Source organism: Tiliqua scincoides, chromosome 8 (genome assembly GCF_035046505.1).
Source record: "Tiliqua scincoides isolate rTilSci1 chromosome 8, rTilSci1.hap2, whole genome shotgun sequence".
Classification (NCBI taxonomy): Eukaryota; Metazoa; Chordata; class Lepidosauria; order Squamata; family Scincidae; genus Tiliqua; species Tiliqua scincoides.
Window position 1 is genome coordinate 45,389,510 of NC_089828.1, and position 23,011 is coordinate 45,412,520.

Consider the following 23,011-nt stretch of genomic DNA (forward strand, 5'->3'; position numbering starts at 1 on the left):
GAGGTTAGGATTACACCCTTAGTTAGAGAATGCCATTCTACTGATGGAATAAGTTACTTATGAAAGGTGCAGGTAGGGGGAGGATCTGACTCCAGAATGCTGTGATCTTAAGTATTACCTGGCAAAGAACTGGAAAATTTCGCAGGCATATGGCTCAAAAGTGTAAAGTTCAGCTGGGCTGCCTCTCCACAGTTGCACCTACTATTGAATTGCCCTTACCAAGGTACAAACCCAGGACTGGCTTGATGTCTTGGGCACTAGGCGCAGGTTATTCCATAGCTGCCCAAGTCCTCCAGCAGTGGGCTCCAGTGATGCCCAGGTGTGCCATTCTCCCAGAAGAAACAAAAAGTGCTTCCTCTCTTCCCTTCCAGCATTTACTCTCCCTGACTCTTTGGAGATAGTTTGGTATTAGTTGATGATTAACAGAGAGGTTTGACAATTGCTGCATGTGACGGCAATGTGAGATTTAACCTTTTCGGAGCTGCAGCTAGTGGGTTGTGGCGGCATGTGGGGCCTTCCCTGAGTGCAGAGAATCAAAAGGTGCTTAGGAATTTCAAGATTCAGCCATCATTTCCAGCAGGTACAAATGACCATTTCCCCCCTTCTTGCAAACTGCCTTCTTCAGCTGGGGAATGCAAACATTGGAAGGCTCTTGGGATTTCAGTCCTCTACCAAGACTTTTGGATTAGACCTGGGTGGGTTTTAGAGGGGGAATCCGCGCCTGATCATGACCCCGAAGGAGGCATCCCTTTCTCTGGTCCCTATCCCTTTATGAGTCTTTATCATCACTCTGATCACTTAATTATTTTATGTATATAGTTCATTTGATCCCACTCGTCATCAAAAAAAGTTCAGGGCAGAATATGGGGCTCTCCTCCCATTCTTCCTTGCAACAACCCTGCAAGGTAGGTTAGGTTTAGAGTCATTGACCCAAGGATTCACAGAGTAAGTCCCACACTCTAACCACTACATCACATTATCTTGTATGGCTCTAGAAATCGGCCCCATGGGTTGTGGACAGGGGTTTGTATTTTTTTAAGGGATTGAGTCCTCCTGATAGGGGTTGTCAGAATATCAAGCACATTTACCAATTTATTCAGCTGCCTTTCAGGTCACAACCTTGGAATAAAAAGAAGCAACACTGCTTGACTAGACAGTTGCACAGCTATGTCTTCCAGCATGCTCCAAAAATATTTGCTTTTTTTTTTTTTTTTTTAAAGAGCAAGCTGCTAGGTCTCATGAGTGTAGAAAATAAAGTAGAAAAAACCTGTGTCTTCTATTGGATGAAAGGCACTTAATGGAATCTGATTGATCTAAGAAAGTAAGAATTTACCATGGTGAAGGTTAATCAAAAGCTCCATGTAACCCTTCCCTCTGTCTCTGCCAGATTGCCTCTCCACAAAGACTCAAGATTGATGATGACAGATATTTGATAATGAGTGCTGCATTCTGTGTATTCACAGAGTTCACTTTTAGCTGTTGTAGCTGACAGCCAGCAATAGATGTATTCATTTATTTGTCCAAACCAGTTTTTAAAAGCCTGCTAGTGGTCTTCACAGGATCTTGTGGCAGTGTGTTTCATAATGATATGTTAAGTGCAGACATGAGCAGAAAGTGTTCAAAGTCTACCTGTAGAAGCCCTGGGACATTGTTTATTATAATTGGCACCTCCAGGTAAGTCTTTTTTTTTTTTGCTTGAGTATACTGACCCTGAACAAGGAGGCACCATCATTAGTTTTCATAGAATAGTTGCAAAGCCTCTTTGCCTCAGCAGTTTTCTCTATAGAGAAACCATGAAATCCTGAGTTATTGGAAGAGAACATTTCTGGATATATAAAGTCCCTAATAAAACCTTATGGCCTCAGTCTTGACACTTAGCATGCCTTGTTAATTCTCCCCCCTGTACTACTCTGCTGAGAATTCTGTCACCATAAGCATAATTCAATCTGTTGTTACTTTGGCTTGTATTTAAATTAACCAAAACTGTATGAGACTGACTGATGCTTTCAGTTGCCTCTGTCAAACACCTGTGTGTAGCTGTTAGTCTAATGTACAGCTAACAAGTGATATGGGGGAACTAGTTTGTGCACTGTGAAATAGCGAACAATCCTCTATTTACTTGCTCAAAGTTTGTAAATTTATAATTTTGTCCTAGAACCCCACACTGGATATGTTTTCTAAACTAATTGCTCTCACATCCTCTTTAATCTCTCCTTTTAGGGAAAAGGACGCTATGAGACTTTCTCCAACTCTATCGTTTCATAGAACATCTGCAGTGGTGTGTGTGTGTGTGTGTGTGTGTGTGGATTATCGCCCATTTGAATTATTGCCCACAATATCCCAAGGTCTCAGAATTCATATTTGCAGAACTCCAGTTTGGCGGACCGGTTACTAGGTTCTTGAGAGTGTTTTAAAATCCTGGAACATACAGAGTTTGGCAGTTGGGTTGTCAGGATTTCAGGGGGAGGAATTGTTGGAAGTGAAAGGAGTTGGATGAGCTTGAAAGGAGCTGATCTTTTATTCTCAGAGTTTAATAATCTAAATAATTTCGCAATAACTGGGTGTGGAGTTGAGGATGGGATTGCTTCGTGCTGATGGAACACATTCCAAGTGTTTGTTGAACCTTCCATACATGTCTTCAGTAATTCATACACAGGATATGGAAGGCAGGCAGATATTATTATACCCTGGTTGCAGGTGTGTGGGGTGTGTATGTGTGGAAGCTGAGAAATAGCATTAAAAGCTATTTCTGCCCAATGTTGCATGTACGCAACAGGGATCTGTACACCTGTGGGCTGGACAAAAATGCGTAAAGATTTGTTTCCCTGCCTTGGGGCTGAATTGTGACTGCGTTGATGCTGGAAAGTTGGATAGGATTCGGCCCTTAATCAACTAAGGCTGCAATCCTAACCACACTTTCCTGAGAGTAAGCATCATTGAACAAACTAGGACTTATTTCTGAGTAGAACTGGTTAGGTTTGTGCCTTAAGGCTGCAATCCTAACCAACTTTCCAACACTGACATAAGGGCAATGCAACTCCAAGCTAAGGGAACAAACACTGCCTTACCTTGAGGTCTCCATGACTACCCCCTGACTTCAGGATGCAGCACATGCCCCACTGGCATAGCTACGCCAATGCTGGAAAGTTGGTTAGGATTGCGCCCTAAGGACACAGTCCTAACCCATTTTTCCAGCACCGACATAAGAGCAACGCAGCTCTGAGATAAGGAAACAAACATTCCCTTACTTTGAGGAGGCCTCCGTGAGTGCCACCCAACTGCAGGATGCAGCACGTGCCCCTTTGGCGCAACTATGCCGGTGCTGGGAAGTTGGTTAGGATTTGGGCCTAATTGTCTTTAATTTCTTGCCACAATATTACTCCCACCCCAGCATCTGCTCCTTGTCACTGGCTTAATGTATTGTGTTCCTCCAGAGTGGCCCGGTGGATGTCAGAACTGGAGCTAAGCGGCTGAAGCTGAGAAATTCACGAGCAGACCTGTGGCCAAAAGGTGATCCTAGCAGAGGTCCACTGCCAATGGACAAAGGGCCTGGCTGGTAACCAGGAATGGAGAAGGCCACCCCCAACAATGAGACCCAGCCTCTCACATCCCACAAAGAGTTCTCAGACTGTAAAGAAGGGGATGATTGCGCAGAGAATGGACTGCTGGTTAAGAATGCCAAAGCTGCCCTGCAGCGAGGAAATAACGGAAATAACGGAAATGAGGCAACTCGGGCTCACCCCAGCCAAGAAGATAAGGGGGCAGTAGGTCAGATCTCCAATGGGTTTTCCTTAGTGCGGAGTCCTAGCCCTTGCAACACAATGGGAGACAGTGAGGACGCGCCCTCGGCAGCCCTGGCTGCTACGAACACCACCACCACCACCTCAACTACATATGGGGTAGAAGTTCGGCAGCAGCTGATGGAACTGGGCGAGCGAGAGACGTGGAGCAAGAAAGTGGATTTTCTCCTCTCTGTCATTGGCTATGCAGTCGACCTGGGGAATGTGTGGCGCTTCCCTTACATCTGTTACCAAAACGGAGGAGGTGAGTGTTCAGAAACAGAAGCCTCTTTGAGGGAAAGGGGTGTTGATGGGTCCCTGTCCCTGAGTCGCAAGGCATGGGACTGAGCCACAAAAGCAGAAGTGGGGTCAGAAATGATTTGGGAAAGTTAGGCCAATTCTTACAGTGAAGGAACACAAACAAACTTCCTGTGTTGGGGTCAGTAACAGCAGAAAAAAATTCCTCTGTGAAACCCTGGAGAGCCACTGCCTGTTAGTGTCAACAGTCCTGAGTAGATGGACCAATGTTACTACGGGCAGCCCATTCCTAACCTGTGCTGGCACAGCTAGGCTTCCCAGCCTACACAGTATCCAGCACTGGTCAGCAGAACGCTGGAGGTCAACTTGGTGTAAGGGGATGTTTTCCTCCTTACCCTGGGTAAAGCCCCTTCCTGCCCAATGGAGCTACTTGGATCTGCGCCAGCTAAATCAGTGGTGCAAATCCAGGCAATCCTGTGTAAGGCTGCCAGGTCTCCTCTGCTGATCTTACCCCTTTTCCAGGCCTGTCCCACCTCCATTCTGCCTTTCCTCCACCCCATTACACCCCTCCCTGCCTTTGTTCTGCCCTCCCCAAGCCCCTGCACTGCCGGCACCTCTGCCAGCAGCCAGGGGTTCTGAAACATCATCAGCAGGCTGGCACAGGCCTTTCCATCTGCGCTACTAACTCCTGTATAGTCACAAACATGCTTTATGGCACATAAAGCTTTACGGCTCGGGCCCGGGGTATTTGAGTGACCGCCTCCTTCCTTATAATCCTGCCCGTGCTCTTAGATCTTCTGGGGGGGCCCTTTTGACTGTGCCGCCACCAAGAGAGGTGAGAGGGGCGGCGGCCAGGAAGAGGGCCTTCTCGGTGGTGGCCCCCGAACTCTGGAATACCCTTCCCTTAGAACTGAGAACTGCTCCCTCTTTGTTAATATTTCGGCGTGGACTGAAGACCTTTTTATTTCAAAAAGCTTTTAATTGCTGACAGGCTGGCTGGCTTTCTCTCTCTTTTTTCTCTTTTATATTAGAATCCACGGGGTTTGTTTTAGATTTTTTAATTGTGCATCTGTTTTAATTATTGTTTTTAATTGTTATTTTTGTATTTTTATTGTTGTAAGCCACCTTGTGTGCCCATGGGGCAAAAAGGAGGGATATAAATTAATAATAATAATAATTATAATAATAATTATAATTAATTATAATTAATATTATTATTAATTAATATTATTTATTAATAATATTATAATATTAATTATATTATATTATAATTATAAATATAATTATAATATAATAATTATAATTATAAATTATAAATATTATAATTATTTATAATATTTATAAATAAATAAATATTTATAAATATTATATATAAATATTATATATGAATATATATATATATATAAATATTTATAAATATTATAATTATAATAATTATAATTATAAATATTATAATTATAAAAATATAATAATATTATTAATTAATATTATTTATTATTATTATTATTATTAATAATAATAATAATAATAATAATAATAATAATAATAATAATAATAAAAAATATATGCAACACTGTAGGCTGGTGCAACGGCTGCTATGCTGGTGTAACCACAGATTAGGATTGCACTCTCAGTGTGGCTGTCTCCTATGTTCCAGTCAGCAGCTGGGTGGATAATAGGGACTAGCTGGAGCTGCCTGGAGATGTCCATCCAACCTTGCAAGGGGACAAAATCAGAACTCAGCTTATAGAGGAGAGAAAGTAGGAGAACCTGGAATGAATGTCCTCATTAAGCCAGTGTTAGCCAAGTCATGCTGACCTTTAACCTTCCAAAAACAGTAAGGAGGGCAGTTATAAAAAGAAAGGGGTGGACCCACTCTTGCCCCCCCGCCCCATAGTTATTATCCCCAGTAGGGTTGTGTATATTGATGTGATAGGATCTAGTCTTCAGTGGTGACTTGTTTTTCTTGCTGCTTCCTGCCATTCCAACTGATGACAGCCTCTTTAAGTTCCTGCCTCCCCTCTCTGTGTTTAATGTGGTCCTTTTCACTTCAGGAGCGTTCCTTCTCCCATACACAATCATGGCGATCTTTGGAGGGATCCCTCTCTTCTACATGGAGCTGGCGCTGGGGCAGTATCATCGAAATGGGTGCATCTCAATATGGAGGAAAATCTGCCCCATTTTCAAAGGTAACAATAAGACGAACAGGGCAGCTGATAAAACATCTGTAGCTCTAGCTGCATTATGAATGGGCAAAACTGAAGGGGCCTGGGGCACCAAGGTAGCAATTTTCTGGTGGGTGTGGGAGACTTACACGTGCACACGCACAAAAGGAGCTCCAATTAACACACGCATAATATAATCATAAATCAAAGACAGCATGACTGATGTAAGTTTCCTCAGATAGATAATTCTGCCTTGCCTTCTTCACTTCAAATAGATAAGCTGTGTCTATAGTAAGTGTGCTTGTTAAGAGATAAGTCCTGAAAATTTTACAAAAATGGTAGTGGTGTTGATATTTTTGCATGCCCCTTTGAGGCAGTTACTAGTGCCATAACCCCTGTTATAGGGCATGTGCTGGAACTCCATGCGAGTGTGGGAGCCCCTGCGCTCCCAGAAAATTGCTGGAATGGAGCACCAGCCTTGTTCGGGCCAGGACTTTGCCTTTCTTATTCATGTCTGCATTTCCCCTCTGTCCAGGAATTGGCTTTGCCATATGTATTATAGCTTTCTACATTGCCTCATATTACAACACCATCATGGCTTGGGCCTTGTACTACCTCATTTCCTCCTTCACGGAGAAGTTGCCCTGGACCAGCTGTGACAATTTGTGGAACACGGCCAACTGCACCAACTACTTCTCCAATAAGAGCATCGCCTGGACAGCAAACTCCACCTCCCCAGCAGAAGAATTTTATACGTAAGTGCATGTAAGTGGAGACGGCCATGCCATGACTGGTGGGGTAGGGAAAGAGGATTTGAGGAAGGAGTGGGTTCACCAAACTGTCTATTTAACTTAAAGCAGTGGTCTTAAGTCCTTGAAGGCCCATGTCCTGGGTCAGCAAGGAGTTTTTGTAGAGAGTCACAGCCCAATTCTGTGCATGTCTACTCAGAAGTAAATCCCATTGTGTTAAATGAGATTTACACCCAGGAAAGTGTGCAGCCTCAGTGTTGCAAATGAGCAAGAAGCAGTGGGCCAACACCTAACTTTCATCCTCTGAGCTAATCACAGACACTGAATTTCTTCCTCCCTTTTGCCTTCTGCTTGGTTATGGGAAGGGGCAGATTTGACTCATCTGACCTTACTTTCTTCTATTCAAAAGGTATATTCATGATTCTGACTCATGCTGAAACACAGGTCTCCAGAGCTGGCTTTAAACCCATTAGACCAGTTGTTCCCAACTGGGCCCTGTGCCTAAGGGCCCCCACGCTAGGGTAATCTACTCTAGTCTTATCAAATACATACAACAACACATTGTAATGGACACCTAATACTACATTGCATGTTTTATAGAGAACATCAACACTTTTAATTTTCTTCTGAATTCTAAAAAAAAAAAAATCAGTAGTGTTTATGTTTATATTTTGAATTTTTTACTGTATTTGAATTATATAATATGTTAGTTATAGAACAGTGTAAAAAATTATTTCACTGAAAAAATTAAAAAGACAAATTATGTAAATATGGGTGTATAAGTGTTTTGCCAAGATTCCATAGACCTTGGCTGAGAACCTGGGGCCCTGCAAAAAATGGTTCCAGTTGGACCAGCAGCTCCAAAGGCTGGCCCTGGCCTTCTCCAAGAATGGATGTATTAAAAGGGTGTGTTAGTGGAATGGTAGAGTAGTTTCAATTTTAATTTGGTATAAAAGGTGCCTGCTCTGTCGGAAGTTGGGTCATCCTGAGTCTTGTCCTCTGCACTCGTTCCAGATCCCCTGATTGCCAGGTTGGTGGCTGTTTCTCATATTCAGCCACACCTAGGGCTGGCTTAGGCCACACCTAGGCCTCCCCCATTTTTGACCAAGGTAGAAAATCCATATGATAAAAATAGATGATGACATTTTAAAAACTGCCAGAGGTCATGTTTTCCTTGCACGTGGACTGTGCCATCTCTCTCTGCAAGATTGGGCTCAGGTGGGGTGAGGCAGCTCACCCACCTTCCTACTGCCCCAGTTCTGTAGAGTGTCGTCTCAAATCCAGCAGCAAATACTTTCACTTGCGCATTACATGGTGAGTCTGATGCAGTGGCGTCGCTAGGGGGGTGCAGGGGGTGTGGGCCGCACTGGGTGACGCGCACGGGGGATGACACTCACTGGGGGGTGACACGCTAAAATCACAGTGATTAGGAGTAACCCCAACATATTATATAACGTTGGATGTGGAATTTTGAGCAGAATGCAATGCAAAAAACCAGAGTGAAATATCTCCTTTCTATCAAACGTTATGGCCAAAAAAACTGGAGAACAAAAAATGCATGGATCCCTATGGAAAGTGAGCCATATTGCATGTTTACTCATGAGTAGGTGAACTTGCCTTGGTCTGTTGGAAAGGGCAGGCTGAGAGGAATCCAATGACACCAGAATGGTCCTGATCCAATGAATGCAGCCCCCAAAAACACCTGAGAAGGAAGTCCCTCCCTCCAAGCAGATGAATGTATTGAGCCCTATGGAAAGCAAAACTAAGCCTCACAGTTGCATTTACTCATGAGTAAGCAAACGTGCCTTGGCTGGTGTGGAAGATCAGGTGAAGGAGAGTGCAAGGCTACCAGAATGGTCCTGATCCTATGTACCTGCGGCTAAACAAGTGCTCCAGAAGGCAGCCTCCCCCCCCCCCCCACTAAAAAGGATCAGGAACAGAGGCTTCAGCTGATAAGGTGAACCTTTTTGAGACTTGCAAAGCCAGGTGGATGCTGACAGTGATCTGGTTTAAACCGAAGTTCTTAAATTGAAGTGGGCACTGAGTAGGGTTGAAAACCTTACTGATTTTGGAGGTGGGGGGGGGTGTTATTGCAGGCAGGCTACGGAGGAAATTCACTTGGTGGACCAGGGCTGGCTTCTGCTTATTTCTTTGTTTTACTTTAATTATTTATGCTTATTTATTTTAATTTGCCTGATGTCACTTCCACCATGACATCACTTCTGGTGGGTCTTGGACATATTGTCATTCTAAAAAGTGGGTCCCAGTGCTAAAAGTTTGAGAACTGCTACAATAAGTTGACACCCGGGGGGGGGGGATGACACCACTAGTGACTAAAATAACTAAAATCATAATTTGTAAGTATAATACCATCATGTTATATATCAATCAATGCGTAATTTCATGCAGAATGCGTTCTACTTTTGTTCTACCAAAAGGTACAGCCAAAAAACCAGTGGGGATGGAGTCATGGTACATCACCACACCCACCACCTGGGGTGTTGCCCCGCCCACTGCATGGGGGGTGTTGCGCTGGCATTCCACACCGGGTGATGCGAACCCTAGTGACGCCACTGGTCTGATGACAGGCTATTTCTCTCCCCCTGCCTACTGTGGAGTGACCCTCTCTCGGACTCACAAATGCCCCCTCCCTTATTTTGTTTGTTATGATTGCACACTTTTCATGGAAGTCTGGGTGACAGCTGACACTCATGATATTCCCAGGTGGTCTCTCATCCAGGTGGCTGGAGAGGTCCAGTCCTACTTAGCACTAGCAGGGTCACTGCATCCTGTGTCCTTGCTCCACACCCTTGGCCCTGCTTCTGACCAGAGTCTGCATCCAGAGTGAGCTCCAATATCCATTTCCTTTCTGTTTCAGCCGCCACGTTCTCCAAATACACAGAGCCAAGGGACTGGATGACCTGGGAGGGATTAGCTGGCAGCTCACCCTCTGCTTGCTGCTTATCTTCACGATTGTATACTTCAGTATCTGGAAAGGGGTCAAAACATCTGGAAAGGTGAAGAGTTGACAAGAAGAGTAACTGGAGTGGTAATGTAAAGAAGGGTTCTATGTCTGGATGTCCAATTGCAAACTGTAGGCTATCTTATTTTAAAGAAGGCAACTTTTTGTTTTCTTCAGTTGAAATGACCATTAATCTGCGTCCAAGTGTGGCTGATTCTCCAGCACAGCTGGAAAGATTCAATGTGAGGGGCAGTTGCCTTATTATCTCAGCTAAAAGCCAGCAAACGTTCTGTCCTCCCCTCCAAGAAAGGGGCTATTCCACTTAGTTTTGTTTTATTAGAAAATGTGTAGACTGCAGTTCTACAAAACATAGCCAGAGTGTGTTATAATAACAGTGCAATCCTAACTTGTGCTGGAACAGGCAGGCCAGTGGACCTGCGCTGCATCTAGCGCAAGTTTCAGGCTGTCTGAGGCTCGGCCCGAGACAAGGGGAAAAAATTCTCCTTACCCTGGGGAGAGCTGGAGCAGCCCAATGGGGCTACTCAGATCTGTGCCACCTAAATCAGTAGTGCAAATCAGAGCAGCTCGGTACCGCCCTGGGCCACCTGGGAACGGTTAGGATCCGCCACAAGTTCTGGATCCTGGTCCTGCCTCCTGCTCCCCACCTACCCAGAAACGCATCCCTACTGCCTCCTCCCCATATCCCTTCAGAGGTCTGCACTGGCCAAGCTCAGTCGGCACAAACTTATCAGGCTCCAGGACTCAACATCAGCACACTCTAGTGTGCTGAACATCATAGAACACTCTACACTCTTCGGCTAGTGCAAGGGACTTGTGAAGGCCAAAAGGGCACTTTGGATTGCTCCTAAGAGTATTAAAAGGCGTCTATTTAAACACACGCGTGCACATACACCTTGCCCCCTCAGAACAATTAAAAGCAACAAAAAAAGGAAAAAAATTCAGGAAGCCAAGGGCAGCATCTCAAGAGGCATTCTCAGTGCAGGCCAGAAACAAGATCTGTCTAAAAATGGCAACTGAGGGGTTCAGGTGGGCCCCCTTCAGGAGTTCCTCAGCCCCTAATAAGGTCCTGTCCAGAGTCCTCTCCAGCCTCAGCTCAACCAACAAAGAGACACAGAACGGAGTTTCTTGGAAAAGCCCAAATTACTCACAGTCATTAAATATTGTCATTTAAGTCAGAGGATTCTTTTCATCATGAATGTCAGTCATTTTCTTCAGCCATGTCTTTGGCAAACAGTGTCTCAATTTATTCTCCAAACAGGTTGTTTGGGTAACTGCCACTTTCCCGTATGTCATCCTCTTTATCCTGTTAATCCGGGGCGTGACCTTGCCTGGGGCTTGGAAAGGGGTCCTCTACTACCTGAAGCCTGACTGGCAGAAACTTCTTGCCACCGAGGTAAGAAGGCACAGAACAAGTGGAGAGGCTTTTCTTACATCTCACAGCACAGGCAGGCTCCATTGATTCGTTTGCGAAATTATTTCTCCTTTGAATGGCAAGGTAAGCCAACCCCACCTTCTGGACCAGACACTGCAGGGCTCTCAACCTCTCTTGCAAAACTGCATAGGCACATATTTGCAAATGCTTCCAAACTCCATTCAGCATCTCAGCTGTGGCAAAAGCCAGTTCAACCCAGCCTGCAGGAAACTTGTAGTGTACGCAAGTGTCATTTTCCTCGCATAGTTATGAAAGGCTCTGATCTCAGCCCTTAAGTAATAAATACAGCTAATACTGAGATTACAGGTTCTAATATTTGCCAGCAGGCAGCCACCCAGCTGATAGGAGAGAGTTCAATGAAGAGGAAATGAAGACACGCCATTCTCTGATAAAGCCACATCTCCAACCAGGGGCCCCGTTGCATCCCTCAAAGTAATAAATAGTGTCAATATTGTATTGAATGTTTCTGGAGTGAGGAGAGAGCAGATTGCAATCTCTCCAATGCTGTCTGGCTGTGCAGCTTCCAGCTCCTGTTAAGATGCAGAATGAAGGGAACCCCCAAGGTGGGTGACACTTGGCTCTGTGTTCACAGAGCAGAAAGAAACAAGTTTGTTCTTAGGAATTTTAATGAAATGAAGGGTAGATCAGTCATTTTCAAGCATATCAGATCTCTAACCCCAACCTACCTCATAAGACCCACTGTATGTTTTGGGGGGCACCAGTCCTGTCTGCATTTCTCTGTACTTCTTTCTGTGCTCTGTAGTTTTCCTGCTTGGCCTCTTTCACTTTACCTTTTACAAGGTCATAAAAGGAAAGAAAATCAATGTTGGCCATTCCCCTTGTGCACCCCATTTTTGGTTTGGCTGAAGACCAAACTGGCTGAAGACCCATCCTTTAGATGACATACTCCAGGGCAAGGAGGTTTTGACTTCTTTTCTCTTCACACTGTAGACCACCCATCCTCTCCAATGACACATTCCAAACCATTTTTGAAACTGACTTCCCTGACTAGTAATATTTACTATAGAGCAGTGTTTCTCAAACTATGGGTCGGGATGCACTAGGTGGGTCGTGAGCCAATTTCAGGTGGGTCCCCATTCATTTCAGTATTTTATTAGTCTGGTATGTGACTGCATTTGGGGAAATGTTACAGATCTGTACTTTTAACAGGCTACTATGTATATGCTTTTAACAATGATAATCACTCCTGGGTAAGTGTGGGTAGGATTCCAGCCTAGGATTGTTAAAAATTTTCCTGCTTGATAATGTCACTTCTGGTCATGATATTGCTTCCAGTGGGTCCTGACAGATTCTCATTCTAAAAAGTGGATCCCAACTCTAAACGTCTGAGAACCACTTCCATAGAGCATTTGGTGTATATATGGGAACGAGAGGGAGAAACGCAAGTCTTAACACAGACACACACTCATGAAGCTAGCTGTGCAGTTCTCAGCATCCTGGACAATATTTTTTGTTAAATGAACTTGGGGTTTCCTAATTTTTGGTTTCCCTGGTTTGTTAGGCAGAAAGAGTTCTATGCTTGCCCAGCAGTATAATCATAAGACAACTCAGCCACCGGGATTCTGATGCTGATAGCTACTGCCGGTAGCAGCAAAAGGTGACGAGGTAGTAGTGGTGAGGGAGTTGAAGAGGCCAGTTGGAGGGGCTTAGTGGGCCAGCTGTGGGAAATCTGTGGAGGGACACACTCCTGCTGGAAGTAGACAAGCTGTGATTAGGGTTGTCACGATGTAGGCACTCCCTAACCTGAGATTCAGGAGGTACAACTTGGTGATGTTACGTAGTTGTGTATTGTTGAATGACTGCGAAAATTTGTTGTTAGGATGAAATAACAACAAAAAATGGGGGAAAACAAGCAAAATGGGACACATTCTAATGTAAGAGAAATTGTAAATTTTCTAATGGCACTACAGGTCATGCCTCCTTATCTACTAGTTTAGAACCCACAGATTTGGCCCACTGCGGAGTCTGCACAGGAAGCTGACCTGTACCTCCTATATGCAACCAGAAGAGACTTCCAGTTGTGCCAGGAGGTGGTCTGAGGCCTGGGGAGGCCTCAGCAGGTTTCTGAAGGCCTTCCGGGGGCCTCAGAACATTGCCTGGGAGTGGATGCTGGCCCCCATCGCATATTTCAGTATCACGGTTTTCTGCATCTGTGGGGGATCTGGGATCAGAACTCTGGCAGGTGCAGAGGTTGGACTGTATTGTCTTCTTGAGAATGATGAACAAAATGTTTTTTTTAAGTAGTGTTTACAAAAATATTGTTACAGCCAATTATAGAGCTGCTACACCACTCCACCTCCTCTCCTTCCAGGTCAATGGGAGGAGGTGGAGTGGCAGTGCAGGTTAAATTTTGAATGGTAGTGAGTGGGGTGGCAGTGGAGGCAGCCGTCCCAAATTTTAAGCCTCCAACACTTGAGATGGGAGACTAGCTGGAGAGCCTGTGATGGTTCTCCAACGCTTGAGTCTCAAGCCAAAAACTTGGGGTCTGCCAATGCCAGGTTGACCTACCTGCTCTTCCTCCACTGTTACTCCATGCTCTCTGTTACACAGAAGACTCCCCTACCTGGATTAGAGGGCTATCATCATTCCAGTGAAAGACCATGTTGCAAACTATAAATGTGAACATTTGATATATAGGCCTCAAATGCAAACAGCACCTTCACCCTTTGCACACCAGCAGCAGCATGGCTTTTTACAACAGCCTTCTGTCCTGACAGCCATCCTTTTCATAAGCCATCTCTATTTTTTCAGGTGTGGGTGGATGCAGCTGCCCAGATTTTCTTCTCTCTCGGCCCAGGATTTGGAGTCCTCCTAGCTTTTGCAAGCTACAACAAGTTTCATAACAACTGCTATCAGTGAGTTTCATCCAGAAGGACAGACCCAATAGGGTTGCTTAACCCTGGCTGAAGCTATACCTGGGTATTTTTTAATGCACTGTGATGGAATGCTGGAAATCCCTGGGGGCATTGTTAAAATTTCCAGGATTGCTTTCAGTAGGCACCTAGAAATTGAGGAGATTCCAGGCCAATCCCAGCAGCAGTGGTATAGTGATAAATTTTAAAGTGCAGGAGCTCATCAAGACATGTTCCTACAGCCACGTCCCATAGCCACACTAAGATTGTACAGCAGGGGTGTCAAACATAAGGCCTATGGGCCAAATGCAACCCCTGGAAGCAATTTATCTGGACCCGTTATAATTGGACTCTCTCATATCTTAAAAATATGAACAAGATTTGCAGATTTTCTCTCCTGTCTTTTGCAGCTAATGAGTTTGTATGTGAGAATAAAGTGCTAATTTCTGGCCATCATTTCCTTAATGATGTCACTTTCTGCTGATGTCAGAATCATGTCACTGAATCAAATCATGACACTGAATCAAAAATGATGTCACTTCCAGCCCTCAGCAGGCAGCATGAATGCTAACTTTGGCCCTGTATAGGAAACAAGTTGGATATTCCTGCTGTACAGCAATACTTCCCATAATGCTACATGTTTGGTAGGAGTGACCTCCAAGTTAACTGGCCTTGGATTGTAGCTTTAATGTAGCATGAGCGACATACTGTCTCACAGGTAGCCATGGGAAAAGGTGATGGCTTAACTAATATACAGCCCCTAGGTAAAGTTCTCACTTTGTCACCTGCTGAGCCTGATGCCATGTCTCTGCTAAGATCCTTTGAAAATTTCAGAAGCAGCCCCTGAACTCTTCTGCTGATGATGTCACCACTCTGGCTGCAGGAGAAGTTCCAGAGCTCTGCTCCCCCTTCATCATATCGCTGGCTGGGAGTAGTAAACAGGCCTTTATTCAAAGCTCTGTCATCCATTCAAAACTTCATGAATGCAGAGGCTGCTCATTGCTAGAAAATGCTCCACCTATAACACTCCTATTGTCCCTATAGTTTCATTCCCTTCATGGGAGAAATTCAACAACACACTTACAGAGCCACTCTGTAGTGTCCGTATATTTGCTAGACATAATAAATGTCCAGGCAGAACTCGAGTAATAACAAGATGGTTTCAACCTCTCCTAGCCATTGCAAACAGCCCCAACCACCACAAATTCCAAACTGCTGCTCTTAAAAATATCTTATCCAAGGACAACTGTTCAGACAGGTGGAGAGCACAAGTAGTGACAAGCTGCGTCAGCCTGCATGGGAAGCAACTGGAGGCCAGAAGTGAGATCAGACCAAGAAGATCCATCTGAAACGTTGTGTGGTTCTTGAAAGAAAGAACCTTCTATGATTGTAAAAATCCCCTTGAGGGATTTAGAAATGCCTGCCTATGTAAACCGCCTTGAAAGAAGTCAGAGGAGTAATCCAATGACCAGAAAGGTGGTATATAAATACCTAGTTATTATTATTATAGTGGGGGGGGGAGATGCATCGCGAACACATCCTGATGCTCAAGGGGGCCTTTGGGTTTTCCTTGCAGGGATGCTCTGGTCACCAGTGCTATAAACTGCATGACAAGTTTTGTCTCGGGGTTCGTCATCTTCACAGTGCTTGGTTACATGGCTGAAATGAGGAACGAAGATGTGTCAGAGGTTGCCAAAGATACTGGTAACACCTTCTTTATGCTCTTGCCCACCTCTGCTGTGAGATTCTGGTGAAAGTTGCCTTGTTGCCCTGCAGATGATCTCTTGCATCCTAAGAAACTCTGCATGGTCATTTTAAAGAGTACAGGTCATTTCACAGCCAGTCATGCATGAGAATCTTGTACAGAAAGGGTGGGAGCCAGGGAACAAAGTTCACATGAAGCCGTCTCATGCCGAGTCAACCCATTAATCCTGCTCTGATTAGCAGTGGCTGTCCAGGGGTTCAAGCCATCACCATGCCCATCACCTGCTACAAGATATTTTAGTTGGAGCTACCAGGGATTTAACCCAGCACCACATACATGCAGAGCAAGTGCTCTGCCTCAGGCTATGGTCTCTCACCCCAGGTACTGGAGAGTCATGTTTCCTTTGCAGGCAACATTTTTCAGTGGGCAATGAGCTTTCGCTTAGCTGTTCATCTCAGGGCCACGCCTCGAACACAACTTGCACAGCCAGTTCCAGTGTACTGGTGGCAAATGAGAAAGGAAGCAGAGGGGAGCTGCAAGGGACCCTTAAAAAGACTTAAAGCCCAAACATACAGTTATCTGGAAGGGCACCCTAGACAAAAACTACAAGAAGTGTAGTTCTCAATCAGACTTTGGGAGAAGCTTCTTTACCCTCAAATGGCACAGCATTAGGGCAGGCTGTCCAGGGAGGCGGTGAAATCTCCTTGTTCAGAAAGCCTTCAGCGCCAAGTCATACAAGCAGCCTATTTAAGATGATGAGGGTTGTAAGAATATAACATCAGAGTTTCTGGCATTGGTTCATCTAGTTCAGCATTTCGTTTCTGGCCACTTTGGCTTTGCAACTGAATATGGAGATTCCATATGGAGAAAATGCTCAGCTCACAGGCATCTCCCAATGACAAGGTGTGGGATGTAGTCTTGCATTCATGTCCTACTGCTCTTCCCACTAGCTACTTGAGTGTGTGTGAAGGACAGAAGATGAATAAAATTAAGCATGTTGCTATTTGTGACAGTAGGCCCAGGGGCAGCTTCCCCCAACCCTACACAATGCCGGATCAATACCATGTCCACAGATATGAACAAATGCTGAAACCCATAGACCAAGCAGTTGACCTGATGCTTATGGGCTTGCTACATCTGTTGCTGGGATCCAACTGTCTGGTGGCCTGGCTCCATACATCTTTCATGGGGAAGGCATAGCTGCTGGACAAAATAAAAGGGAAGGAGCTTGTTATTCTCAAATCAATGACAGGGCAGGTGTGGTCTGTTCTAACCCCTGTTCTCATTGACAGGACCCAGCCTCCTCTTTATCACCTATGCAGAGGCTATTGCAAACATGCCTGCCTCCACCTTCTTTGCCATCATATTCTTCCTAATGCTGATCACGCTGGGATTGGACAGCACGGTGAGTAGTGGAGGTTCAGCAGACGGGCACGGGGGTAACTAAATGCACAATTATTTTTCTCTGCTAAACCAAATCTGAAGAAGTAAAAGGCTCTCTCTTGCAATAAATTCCTTTAGCATTCATGCTCAAATATTGACAGTGAGCCAGTTAAGTTTCCCCGCTTCCTTTTGGGTAAAGAGCCCTCAGGTTTGCATCCTTGCTCTCAAGGAGTAAGGCAAAATCTGACCATAGACCTTGGTGCCTAGGCAGATTAGCAAGATTCTTGATCTGAATGCTCAAGCGCCATCTGCAGCACCAAGAACTCTTGGAAGAGGGCAGGTATCTTTTCTTTCATTTATCCCCCCCATGTGCGTTTCCAGTTTGCAGGCCTGGAAGGAGTGATCACCGCTGTCTTGGATGAATTCCCACACATCTGGAGCAAGCGCCGGGAGTTGTTCGTGCTGTGTTTCATTGTGCTCTGCTTCATGGGTTCATTATCAACGCTGACCTTTGTAAGTAGCTACCTTTTGAGGGCCAAGAAACCACACAGGCAACCAGTAGTTTGAGGGGTGTGCAGTTTGACATCCAGGCACCTGGATTCCTTATAGAACTACAAGGTGTGCAAGAGCACAGCTGCTGAACTGAGAACAATTGTTCATAATCCAAGATGTCTACCATTCTCTGAAATGCGATGCAAGATTTGTTAGACTATATCCCACCTTTCCACTGGCATGCTCAACATAGCTGTTTCGCCAAAAAACAGAATAATTTCATACAAACCCATACCAAAACTCAAGATCATTAAGAAAGTTGAAACATAGAGAAGTCACTGTTTCTGCGACTGGCAGTTAAAAACCTTTCAGTGCAGGGACCAGTAAGGAAAAATGGCTGGGGGGGGGCCTTTTCCAGTTATGTGATGTAGCTGTCCAGGGCAGCAAAATGTATTGAACTGACCCTGAAGTTTCCTTATCAGTGTGATTACATCCTATAAGGGCATCTCGAGGCAGCCAACAGTAGGGGATGAAAGTGAGGCCTTCAACTTGCAGTGATTCTTGTCCAGCTCCAAGTTTGTGGGGACCGTTATGGAACAAACACAGGCTTTGCAGTCTTTTGGTAGTTTGACTTCTTGCAATAAGCCAGTTGGGGAAATAATCCAAATTAAATACTAAAGAGACAAGCTGAAGGCAAGCAAACACACACACACACACACAGAGTCTTGAGGTATCTTGAAGACCATCACATATATTTCCGCATAAGCATTCTGCCAATATGCTCCGCAGATCTCAAGATTACAATTCTTCAATAGAAAAAAAATGTCAAAGAGCACAATCCTAACCAACTTTCCAGCACTGACATAGCTGTGCCAACGTGGTGTGCACTGCATCCTGCAGTGGGGAGGCACTCAAGAAGGTCTCACGTTATGGGCATGTTTGTTACCCTACCTTGGGTCTGCATTGGGGCTAGGTCAGTGCTGGAAAATTGGTTAGGATTGTGCCCAAAGAGAGGGAATCAGCCAAATAATGTATATGTTGTTATGCACGGTGTTCCCAGGTGATGGAACAGACCTCGATCAAGGAAATTGATTTTTATCACTTTACATTGATTTATCATTACTAGGAGTTTTTCATTGCCAACTATGAACGGTTACCAACCAAGCTTATCCTGAAGTGTTTCAGGGTGCAATCCTAACCCCTTATGTCAGCGCTTTCCAGCACTGGCATAGCAGTGCCAATGGGACATGTGCTGCATCCTGCAGTTGAGTGTCACTCACGGAGGCCTCCTCAAAGTAAGGGAATGTTTGTTCCCTTACCTCAGAGCTGCATTGCCCTTTATGTCAGTGCTGGAAAGCACTGACATAAGGGGTTAGGATTGTGCCTTTAAGCTTAAAATTTGACTTAGGGCCCACTCCTATTCAACTTTCCAGCGCTGATGCAGCCGCAATGCAGCCCCGAGGTAAGGGAACAAACATTCCCTTACCTTGAGGAGGCCTCCGTGATTGCCCTTCCTCAGCCAGTTGAAATCAATTTTACTGTTTTTCAAAAACAGAGGCTTTCCCCCCCTTAACTGTGCGTGTTTGCACACACACACAGGCATGTATACACGTACACACAATTTGTTCTTAGTTGCTCTGGAGAGTAGGACTGGGACAAATTAGTTTAAATTACATTTCGGTCAAATGTTAGAACTTCCTGACAGTACAAATCATTCAGCAGGGGAACTATCTGCCTTGGAAGGTTGTAGACTCTCCATCGTTCAAGATCTTTATTCAGAGGCTAGATAACAATCAATCGCAGTGGTTCTCAAACGGGTGGGTCACAACCCACCAGTTCGTGGAACGCTTCCCCCGTCCCTTTAAGGGGAAGGGGAGGGAGGCAGTGACGTGATCCCCAGGATCGTGTCGCTAAGGGGAGTTGAGAGGGGGGTGCTTTGCACTTACTTTTTAAATGTAGGTCTGCAGCAGGCTGCAGGAGGTGCGGGGAGCCCTGTGCAGCCCTCCCCGTGGCTTGGAATCTGCAATCAAAGTGGGTGCAAAGCACTTCCGTTTTGCAGGAGGAGCTTTACACCCACTTCTATTGTAGATTCTAAGCCTCGGGGAGTGCTGCGGAGGGATGTGCAGGACTCCCTGCACCTCCTGCAGCCTGCTACAGCCCTACATTTAAGAAGTGCAAAGCACCCCCTCTCGCCCCCCCTTAGCGACACGATCCTGGGGATCGCATCGCTGCCCTAGCCCCTCCCCCACAAGAACTTACTGAGGGAGTAAAGCTCCCTCAAAGATTGAGAAACCCTGATCTATTGGGAATGTTGTAGTTATGGACAACCTGCCTTGGGCAGGGGTTGGACTTGATGATCTCATAGGTGCCTTCCAGCTGTATTATTCTATACACACATGCCCCTCTGCCTACTTAGGTTTTCACTTCATGCATTTGATAAAGTGACTGCAGTCTATCTATGCAAGCTTATGATGAAATTTATTTGCTCATCTTTAAGGAACCACAGAGTTCTGTTGCTTTTTGCTGCTACCGGCGGCTACCTCTTCAAAAGCTGGAAGCAGTGTGTGGCAAGATGGATCAGTGATCAGTACTATGTTGTTGGAGTAGAATTGCCTGCCCCCTGGGCTGATTTTAATGTTTTTATTTCAAGAACACTCTCATTTCTGTAGATATGGACTTCTTATACTCAGGAAATTCATAGTGCATCAGAACCCACCAGTGGGCTCTATCCAAAGATGGTTAGTCATGACTAAGCACAAGTTCAGTCAACAAGACAATGTAATTGACTTGCTAACTTGCTAACTCAAGTCCCATTCATTTCAATAGATCTAATTTTCATTGGATGCAACCTTGCCATATGAGACATTGCTGCTTATTGTTGCTGAGGCATTGCTGTTCCAGTCATCTGGACACAGAATGTAAAACTGGTTCCACATGGCCCTAATATATAGTGCTGAATTATCTGGCAATGTTCCTTCCCATGGGCAAGAGGCTTCTGCAATATTTATTCACACCTTAACCTCATTCAGCAAGTGTCTTCTGCACTTTTAATTGGAAGGTTTTGCCTTGCAGCTTCTGATTGCTTCCTGTTTAGCACAGAAGTGACATAACTGATTAATTTCCTCTTAATTACTAAACTCCTGTTTTGGGGGGGTCTTTATTTGTTTCCTCTTGATTTGATTTTCTCTCTTTTTTTAATTGTATAGTACTGCTTTTTTTAACTTTAAACATAGAGAATATGAAAGGAAAACAATTATTGTGATCTCTCCCCCCCCCCCCATGCAAGGGACAGAAAATGACTAATTAAAGGACAATTTGTCAAGAATAGCCCAGGGAAATTAAGAGAAAAACAGAAGCTTCCAGGAGGAAGTTTGTAATTAAAGGCACAGTTGCTCTAAAAAGTCTTAATAACATTTTTGTGAGCACACAGTAGACCAGTGTTGCTCAAACTCTGGGTTGGGACCCACTGAGCTAATTTCAGGTAGGCCCCCATTCATTTCAATGTGTATTTTGTTTTTAATATATTAGACTTGATGGTATGTCGAGGTATGTGACTGCATTTGAGGAAATGTTACAGTACTTTTAACAGGCTACTTGCTTGTTGGCATCCTTCAGTCTTGGAAGACTATGGTATCGTGCTCTGAATGGTGGTTCTGGAACAGAGTGTCCTCTCCAGTGCACAAAGCCTGGGTAAAGTAGATATGGAGGATAGACTGTTTCCCATGCAGCAAATCCCCCATCTCTACATCGCTGAAATGGTCCAATGGAAAGGCAGAAGCCAATACGGTTGGTTCCAGGAGTTGCCAGAACTAGTGTTCAGCCACGAACTGCCTCAGGGACTCTGGCTCCGGATTTTGCCTCGAGGTTGACTCCTGAAGCCTTTTCCATAACTGGATGTAGCCACAAGGCAGTGGAGGTTTGGGATCAGAGTTTTCCTTCTCTCAGAGGAGCTGCCTTCCCAGGCGCACGAGTCCCATCTACCTGGTGGCTGTTTAGTTGCCTCTTATGACAAGTACAGCCAAACCGAGGGCCTATTCTTATCCCCAACCCCCAGGGGAACAGGCTACTATGTATATGCTTTTAACAATGATAGTCAATGGAATAGTCCTGGGTAAGTTTGGATAAGACTGCAGTCTTTGGGATATTTGGGGAGTTTTTTTAAACAGATCAGCAACTGCTTGGGAGGGTTAGGAGGACTCTTCTTTATTTTAATTAATTTTTTTAACTTATACTATTGAAAACTTGCAATTTACTTAGGGCGCCATCCTAACCCATTTTCCAGTATCGCTGTAAGGGCAATGCAGCTCCTAGATAAGCAAACAAACATTTCCTTATTTTGAGGAGGCCTCCATGAGTGCTCCCCAACTACAGGATGCAGCACATGCACCATTAGAACAGCTGTGCCAGTGCTGGAAAGTGGGTTAGGATTTGGGCCTTAATTGATTGGATTTTGTTGTAGGGGAAGTGTTAAAAAGTTTCCTGTTTGATGATGTCACTTCAGGTCATGACATCACTTCAAAGTAAATTGCATCAGTTCCAGTGGGTCCCAACAGACAGTCATTCCACAAAGTTGGTCCCAGTGCTAAAAGGTTTGGGAACCACTGCACTAGACACACCTGTGTTACAATTACATTGTACATTTTAAACAATCACAAATTAGGTCTCAAAAAGAGACAGAAGGACAAGACAGAAACCATTGCAATGCAATAGACTCACAGTGACGTTGCCTGGATCCTGTCTGGAAAAAGTGAGAGGGAAATATGGCAAGAAACAGCAGATTTATTTATTTATTTAAAAAATTTATATCGCACCTTTCCTATGCTGAAGCAAATGCCCAAGGCAGCTTACAATTCCAAACTAAAATATGCCATATATAAAACAATAAAGTCATAGGAAGAGCAGTACAACCAATCAGTGGTGTAGTTAGCGGGGATGCAAAGCACTAAGTTTTGCAGGGAGCCACACTGCAGCATGCAAGCTGCCTCCCCTCCTCCCCTTCAGAGCCATTCCAGGTGGTGGGAGAAAAACGGAGGTGAATGGCTCCGAAGGGGAGGCCACTTGCATGCTGCAATGAGGCTCTGTGGAAGACTTAGTACTTTGCACCCCCTCTAGCTATGCCATTGCAACCAATTGGAGGAGGGTTACTTTTTATAACCAAAGTCGGCATATCACCCAAATGCAAGATGGAACAA

At 44.8% G+C, this 23,011-nt stretch overlaps 1 protein-coding gene across 2 annotated transcripts in view; it reads left to right on the forward strand.

The window, feature by feature from the left end:
* The window catches only part of SLC6A4 (solute carrier family 6 member 4), a 48,425-nt gene that overhangs the window by 17,357 nt on the left and 8,057 nt on the right, over positions 1–23,011 (forward strand). For both annotated transcript variants that reach the window (XM_066636186.1, XM_066636185.1), the window contains exons 2-10: positions 3,435–4,044; positions 6,092–6,226; positions 6,738–6,957; positions 9,830–9,968; positions 11,193–11,327; positions 14,139–14,242; positions 15,816–15,943; positions 17,237–17,349; positions 17,709–17,840. In XM_066636186.1, coding sequence (XP_066492283.1) covers positions 3,567–4,044; positions 6,092–6,226; positions 6,738–6,957; positions 9,830–9,968; positions 11,193–11,327; positions 14,139–14,242; positions 15,816–15,943; positions 17,237–17,349; positions 17,709–17,840 — 1,584 coding nt within the window. In that variant the 5' untranslated portion in view covers positions 3,435–3,566. The remainder of the gene's footprint in view (positions 1–3,434; positions 4,045–6,091; positions 6,227–6,737; positions 6,958–9,829; positions 9,969–11,192; positions 11,328–14,138; positions 14,243–15,815; positions 15,944–17,236; positions 17,350–17,708; positions 17,841–23,011) is intronic.